The sequence below is a fragment of the Cupressus sempervirens genome, chromosome 10, assembly GCF_028749045.1.
Source record: "Cupressus sempervirens isolate cs-2001-9-10 chromosome 10, ASM2874904v1, whole genome shotgun sequence".
NCBI classification, from domain to species: domain Eukaryota; kingdom Viridiplantae; phylum Streptophyta; class Pinopsida; order Cupressales; family Cupressaceae; genus Cupressus; species Cupressus sempervirens.
This window is the reverse complement of record NC_143127.1, coordinates 578,032,370-578,040,952: the sequence shown is the minus strand read 5'-3', so window position 1 is coordinate 578,040,952 and position 8,583 is coordinate 578,032,370. Positions and strand designations below refer to the sequence as shown.

General features: G+C 34.0%; 1 protein-coding gene across 1 annotated transcript in view; it reads right to left on the bottom strand.

Annotated features, from left to right (window-relative positions):
- Nucleotides 1–456: 456 nt before the first annotated feature.
- The window catches only part of LOC149535192 (Trimeric LpxA-like enzyme), a 288,509-nt gene continuing 280,382 nt past the window's right edge, over nt 457–8,583 (bottom strand). Inside the window, exon 15 of the mRNA XM_089807588.1 lies at nt 457–819. Coding sequence (XP_089663714.1) covers nt 775–819 — 45 coding nt within the window. The 3' untranslated portion in view covers nt 457–774. The remainder of the gene's footprint in view (nt 820–8,583) is intronic.

The window sequence follows — 8,583 nt, the reverse complement described above, 5'->3', positions numbered from 1 at the left end:
ATATTCAAATGCATAAATGACATATGAAGATCTTCTTGGGTCTTTTTAGTGATCACAATAGGGTTGGGAGGACAAAAAAAACACTTCAAAAAAGTCTTAAAAAATGTTCCGAGACCAAATTCAGCCCAGATCTAGATAGCAAATTCTTCAAAATTCACTGCAAATTCTGCCCGGGTCCCTTTGACAGAATTTGCAGCAAATTCGTAGCTTTGGAAGAGAATTTGGAGAGAATTTGACAAGGACCAGACTTTGTACAGAATTGAACCAGACTTTGAGGGTTGCTGGTGAGAATCTGGTAACTTAGTTAATAGTGTATCATTTTCAATATTCCCTTTAACATAATAACCAACTTTCCCATCCCCTTTCTTTGAAAATAATATTTTCCAGATGGAAAACTAAAATTCAAATTGTTACAGAAAGGATTCTAAACAGTGAAATAACTACTTAAAATTGGAGTTGAAGGTGACAAAACAGACATATAGCATTGGCTCTTATTTCCTTACAGTTGCTCAAAGTATCTGTCAGATATCAGTTTCCTTATGAAGATTGTAGCTTTATTCCTATATCTTTCAATATACAAAATAATCCCGTGCTACTTGATTACAAGTACACTTCCATAAAAACAAAAATCCTCACAAAATACACTAAATATGAACCAACATGCAAAATTAGACTTGAAAAATGTCTAATTCGAACCTGTCAGTTACTGAGGAAAATCACTAATATACAGTAAGCTACCAGAAAGATAAATCTCAAACCAACAACCTTACAATTCTAGGCTTCCTCTTCATCTTCTTCCTCCGATGCTTCTTGTAACCACTGTAATGCAAAAAGAAAAATGTTAAGAATGATAGAAACAAATTTTATTTCAAAGAATTCATTTTTTCACAAAATAATTCATTGCAACGCAGGAAAAACTCCAACATATGTGATTGAAGTATAACCTCATAAACAGACACAAAATTAAAAATAAACTTTGAATTGGTGGGTTCAGAAGGAATAAACGACAGATATATGGAGGAAACCTTATAAAATGGCAGAAGCTTAATTATATTGGAGCTGCAAAAGTAAGCCTAAGATAGGGAAAGGGATCCTTAGACATGATAGACAGGCAATCCTTGTTAATAATTTTAGTCCCCTTCGGGTAGAATTCACTTTGTAAGGAAAGTCTAATCACCCTTCTAGGAGTAGGATTGGCTAAGGAAAATCTATCGAATAAAATTTAAGTGGAAGATAAATTGATAATTATTGAAGCAATCAAAAAAGAAAAGTGCAGTGACAGGATAATAAATAAGTATAATTTAAGAAATAAGATGGAACTGACAATTTTGAATTTTCAGTTGTCATACTAAATCAAGGGGATGTAGGAAATGTGGAAAAAACTTTATTAAGATTGGGTCAAGTTTAACCATGATGGAGATGTGAAAGCAATTTTAGGATTAGGAAAGTGAACTTTAGATATAACGGAAGAAATGGAAAAATTCTCAATGGTAATTATTGAAGAAATGAAACTCAAAAGTCCAATGATAGGACAAAAAACAGTACCATTCAAGAAATAAAATGGCAAATTAGAATTTACATATACAGGAGACAAGAAAATTGTAGCAGATATAGTGGTCAGCTGGCAATTGTAAAGGTTGGAAAGAGATATAGTACTCGCCACTTTCTTTCAATGGCATTAGAGTTGATATTACTACTGCATCTTCAAATGCTTAGTGCCATGCTAGAATCACTTTGTTGTTGAGGCGGCCAACAAGATTCAAACCCTTACTGGACCACTAAGCTTGGAGGCGTTGTCCCTCTTCTGGGCCATTCAGCTCAAGAGTTTGAACAAGTGAAGGTGGAGAATGATAGCTCGCTAGAAATGGCCTCATGGGAAGAGTTCTCTAAGTAGTCTCTCTATTTTCGGACCAAGATAAAAACCAAACTCTCTCAAATCAAAAAATAAATAAAACAAAAACATCACTACACTGCACTTACGTAGAAAACTTTTCCCTTCAATAAATAATTTGCAACTCTGGATCAAAATGAAGAAAGATTTTTCTATGCTGAAAAAGGTGCTGTGCTCCCACTAGTACCATCTCAGGTTTGAGTCAGATAAAAGAGATAGATAAAAGAAAAGTATACAGATAAATGATTGAAGACATTGGCTACAGGGATAACTTTAATGATTGTGCTTGGAGGTGGTGTGCCTCTGCTGGGCAATTGAACTCAAGGGTTTGAACAAGTGTGGAGAATGATGGCTCCCCAAAAATGGCCTCGTGGGAAAAGTTCTATAAGTAGATTCTCTGGTTTCGGACCAAACTAAAAACCGAACTCTCCCAAATCAAAAATCAAAAATAACACAAGAACATTACTAAACTGCACTTAAGTAGAAGAGTTTTCCCTTCCATTAAAATATGCAATTCTGGATCAAAATGAAGCAAGATTTTTCTATGTTAAAAAAGGTCCCTATGTGCTCCCACTACTACCATCTCACGATTGAATCAGATAAAGGAGGATAATAAAAGAAGAGTAGACAGACAAATGATTGAAGACATTGGCTTTAGGTATAACTTTAAAACATCCATACTCTCTAGAAAAAAGTGTAAAATCTTGGTGAATCCAACATTATCTTGGGGGGGGGGGGGATATTTTAATAATGATGGCAAAAGAATTTACTTCTAAAAGGAAAAAAAATTAATTAGTACTGGAAAATGTATTTCTAAGTGTGAAAATTTTAGAAAATACTGCTGACTATTGTTATTGGGGATACTATAAAATATAATAGGCGAATGCTTTGCCTTTAAAAGAAAAAAGTATTTGAGTGTATGTGTGAAAAGTTTTACACTTTTTTTTTTGATTGGTAAGAGGCCAAAGCCAAGATTAATTATTACTATGTCTTGTTATTAACTTTTATTATTTATTAAGGCTAGGTAGATTCGAACCCAAGACCTCCTAAATAAGAGGCTCACAATTTTACCAATGTGTTGTAGACTCTTGCCCGAAAAGTTTCATTGTTACTACAAAGGAAAAACTTATTTAATTGTATTGATGAATTTTTTCTGCCGCCTGCTTAATTCTACCAGCTAATATTTAGTTATTTATGGGAAAATATTTTATTTTGTTCGCAATTTTTTCAATCTCTTGAAAATTTAACATTCTATTAATAGCCACTTTTCAAGAGTTGTGACACGTCATGTTGGATCAATGCCAAATGGCAAATGATCAGAGATCTAATTAATGCAACATCATGTCGAGAGAATAATACCTTTATTTGTTGCCAAGTTGTCTGCACACTGGTATCAATAAGCCCAACCGAATCGACACATACATAACATCCATTGTTTTACCAATTTAAATGAATTATTTAGGATGGTTTGATGATTGTAGATCAATGGCTTAAGTTTAATTTTGGCTTGAAATTCTGAAGGAATCACAGTTATCCAAAAAGTCTTGGAGTAGAGACACGTATCAAAATGTAACCCTTGCCTTAGCCTTGATCGTTGATTACAACTGGTTAGTAGGTTACGTGGACAGTTGATAATGTTGCATTGTCTTCATGGACATTAAAGAACAAAGAAATGTCTTGTCACTAATATTCTCAAACTGCAATCCACTCAGCAGACACAACTTTCAATTTGATAGTGATGATATTTCGAATTTAGCACACGTGCATTTATGGAAAAGATTTCAGATATATGTAATATTTATAAAATTGAAGGACAAACGAATTAATAAGGTTAGAGAATGAATTATTGAGAATCAAGAGCTATTTATAACCGATCTATGCTTCTTTAATTCTCCTTTGGTAGATAAAGTGTAGGAACTTTTGCTGGTTGGAAGTCTGCCTCTGGTTTAGGTCTTTAGGTGTAATAACCCCAATAGGTTATAACTCCTTCAAACACCAAAAATCTTTATACTTCAGTTGTTTGACATTTTGTCAAACACTTTGCAAGCAAGCTCTGGTACCACTGTAATGGTCCTGCTCAATTTCGACCTTAAAATGCTAATTGAAGGCTCGAAGAATTTTGTCAAACACTTTGCATAGAAGGGGCCATATGACTGATATAACTTTTCAGATTGCTGCAATGACTCTTGTTTCGATTTGCATCAAAGAGAATGCTTACAAAAAGACTCCAGATTGTCTAAACAATGACCTAACATGAATGTGCAACTAATTTTAACAATATTCAATACAAATATGTGACTTAAACTACTTGCAATATGCAGCTACAGCAACTAGTAATTAAGACAAATACTTTGGATGCAACCTAAGATGGCATTAATGCACTTACAACCAAGTGGCATTAATATAAACACTTAGTATGCAAAATTATAACATTATTTATGCCAAAAAGAGAACTTACAGCCAATTGATATTTTGTCAAACAATTGGAATGCAAACTAATAAGCTGATCATCAACTCTAGGGTTGCAATATAGATAGTCTAAAAATTACAACGCTCTTTCAATTGCAAAATCCTAGCCTTCCTTTGATACCAATAATGCCAAATGGCAAACAAAGACAAGTACAATGTAAAATAATGAAGTGCTGAAGCCATATTTTGTACTCAGCTGAAAACCTACATTTCTCAGAAAATATGCCAAATGAGAAGTGAAGAACCTGAATGTGGATGGCTGTAATATTTTCCTTCAATGCTGCCCCTTCTGCGTACCTTTTTTTTTCCAATCTGCTTTTTCCACTTGCTTTTTTCCAGATTTTCTTTTTTCGTTTTGCTTTTTCAGATTGCTTTTTTTCGGAGCTGCTTTTTCAGACTGCCTTTTTTTTTCAGTTTTGCTTTTTCGGCTTGCTTTTTTTGGACTACTTTTTTTTCGGTTTTGCTTTTTTGGCTTGCTTTTTTCGGACTACTTTTTTAGCCTGCGGACCTGCTAGAAATGACCTCCAATAATTTCGGCCCTGCTAAAATTGCCTCCTGAAATGCTGAAATGCTGAAAATGGCCTTAGGCCCAATGATGTCCTAATTGAAGTGACTGAAGTATCACCTCCAATTGTGCAACCCTTCAGAAGATATTTCACTTCCTCAGTTATGCTAATCCAAGGGAGTTTTCGTTCTCAAAGATCAACTGACTATCTAAAACCACTTGGCTCCACAATAGACTATGTGACTGAATCACAATTTGATGTCAAAAGAGAAATAAACAACTGGATGATTAGAATGAAGCCTGGGGTGCCTATTTATTCTTTTTCTCCACTTTCTCCAGAAACTTCTAGAACATTATTTTATTTTATCTATTAAGTGACTTTATAAAAAATATTTTATAATTCAAGTCACTTTATTGAATTAATTAAATATAAAGTTACCTTTTAATATTTATTTATTTGATAACTTTATAAATAATTAACTTAATACCACTTATTTATTTAATTAAAATAATTAATTAGTCATCCTCATAAAATATTCATTCTTTTGGACAACCTAATTAATTAAATTAATTAAATCAAATTGCCTCCAAAATGGGGACATGACATTAGGATGCATAATCTGATATTCTGATTTCTGAAGAAGAACACGCCTATCTGATTGAGAGGTGCATCTGAGAGGAGGACCAGAAGGCCTTTTTGAGCCTGGTCTCAGACCCAACCCTGGCATCTGTTTGTAGGTAGGTTGGAGCATTTTCAAACAAGATTGTTAGGATGGTGTTAATCCAAAAAGCTTCTGCAAAATGTTGACAGGAACCTAAATAACATGAATATTACATCTCAGTTTTTGGTGCTTTTTGTGGGCCTCAGAGGAGACTAGGTGAATATGCTGATGCCATTAAGGAATGTTTTCAAAGAAGAATCTCTGGGGCACAATGTTCATGTGGTTGTCTTTGCAGAAATATGGGTGGGGATCCCATGGCCAAGAGATTTACCTAAGCTTCTCCAACCAGGCCAAAACGTGGCCAGGCAACCTTTAATTTTGAACTTGAGTGTTGAGCAATTGACGCGACACAGAAAATGGACGCGAATTGGTGGGGATTTTCCCCATAAATGGTTTCTCCTGGACGAATTGCAATACTCCAAATCTCTATATGAATTTTTATAGCTTATCCTCTCTGAAGAATTCTACTCAGGTGGAAGGGGAGATCGTTACCCATGACCCGTCCCTCTATGGCCTGCTATTTTGAAATGAAGGGTTTTAGTATTTGGTTTTGGTTTTTGGATACGACTAGTCCACTGCCCTAGTTCCTCATATCCTAACTCATTTGGCTGTAAAGTTTTGGATGGACTCTGGCTATTGTAAATATGTGGAACAATGAAAATCTTGCATATTTGTTTCAGTTTGCCTTTAATGGATTTTTAAAATGCTTCCAATTTGTGAATGAAATGGTTAAAATTGTGTAATAATTTATAGACAAAAATGAAATTACAATGCAATGCCAAGTTAATAATTTGTGAATCTTTAAATGATCTAAAGAAATAACAAATTGAAATTACAATACAATACTCGGTTAATAATTTATTGACACAAATCAATTAGGCTTTAAATTATTTTTCGCCTCAATATTAGATATTTAGCGGTTGAATCCACATGATCAAATTATCAATAACTTTGTAGCCAAATGTGCAACCAAATCAATAAATTTGTAGATATTTTAAACCATAACCTTAATCAATATATTATTTTATAATCTTTCAGATTTTAAATATGCTTAATACTTGCATTGTATAAGAAAAATGAATAAAATTTAATGAAGGTTGGATGATCATAGAAGGACAAACTCCATCTCGTGTCGAACTTGTGAAGGTCAAAAATCTCCACAACCTTCCTGCATAAAACATGTGTCATCGTGTCATGTCAGTCTTCAAATGAATGAAATGTCGTGTTCTTTTTTCTTAACGAAATATCTACATGTCACATGATGAGACCAAACAGCTTATGGGACCTACCGTGCCCTATGAGATCTTATTGGCTGAGGTGGGTTCCTTTTCGTTAGAAGCCGTTACATTAGTCTGGATGCTAAACTATTTAAAGAAACCCCAAGGTCTAGAAAAACATCGCTGGCCCAAGCTAGTCATAGATGAAAAACTTGTCAGGGGAAAAGGCACGTGGATAAAGCAAAATGACAAGTGGATGCGAAAATGGACCATTAGCATCCATACTCGTCCAGATAGTAGTAAAGAAATAAAGAAGTTTGTCATGGAAAAATTTCGCAATATCATATGGACAAGACACATGGAGAGGAAAAAATCTTACTACACTAAAGAATTTAACCCCACTTCAAGTCATGATGAAAAGGCCTCTATAAGAGTAGCTATTAATTGGAGAGCAAAAATACTGATAGCACAACTCAGAACTAGTTCACACTATTTGTGATGTGAAACTGGTAGATGGCAAGTTCCAAAAGAAGAGTGGGCAGGCAAAACTTGTTTATTTTGTAATATGGAGGCAGTAGGGATGAAGCATCACTTTGTCAAAGATTGCCTAGCATATAGTGACATTAGATCTGGATATACAAAAATATCACAGAATAGGGACTTGAACTACTTATTCGAGGAGAATCAAGTGAAGAGAACAACGACTCTGATTATCAAACTTCAGTGACAAAGAGACAAGTTAACCAAAAGTCTGCAACTGAATTCGTTCCTCTCCTACTTTAGTGGGTTGATCATGTGGGTCCCATAGGCTACTTTAGCCTCGTAGACATCATTAAAATCTATCATATCATATCATATCAATGGATATCATGGGTTGTGGTCCATGGTTCATTGGATGATCAAAGATCAGCAGCGTAAGGTTTATTTTGAGACGAATGTGGGAAGGCTAAACTATTTGTACAAACTGACATTGAACAACAAACATGAACATTGCATGGCACATTTAATTAAATCTATTTCGGGTTGAATAATGTGTTATGGATGAAAATTATTAAAAGCTCACTCTAGAAAATAGCCAAAAGTTGGTGTGACGTGTTAGTGTGAATGGTGGGAGCAACATCTAACTCTATAGTATATTCTAATTTACTATCATTGATTTCAAAGTAAATAAAATTCACAATTAACATTTTACGCATATATCATTTATATCAATATGTTATATTTATTATATATTATAATAGAAATTATTAAAATACTGAAAGTGAACACTGAAAATTATATTTAGACATTTCTCAATATATAATTAATTATTTTTAGAGTATATTGTTATACATCCAAATTATTATTTATATATGAATAATCTTGAATACTAAAGATAAATAAAATTAAATAAAATATATATTTAGATGTAATTTCTACTAACTTCTGCAAAAAGAGGTACAAATGTCAATGTTTTCGTGTCAACCTTTAGATGAATGAAAGAAAGGCTATGGCCCATGGAACAATGATGTGTCAAGTGACACGGCTGCCAAACAAGAAAACATCCTATGAATAATGCACCCACAACAACTGACAATGGAAACCGTAACCCGTTGGATGAACACAGATCAACAGCATAAGGTCTATTTCAGGCCAAATGTGGGAATGATAAACAACTTTTACAAACTCCTCTGAAAGCAAGACACATGTCATTGAGTATTGTCCTAAGTTGTCGATTTGGGTTCAGGGACAGATTCGGGTTGGAGGTTTGAATTCGTGGGTTCGGGCAAAAACATAAAT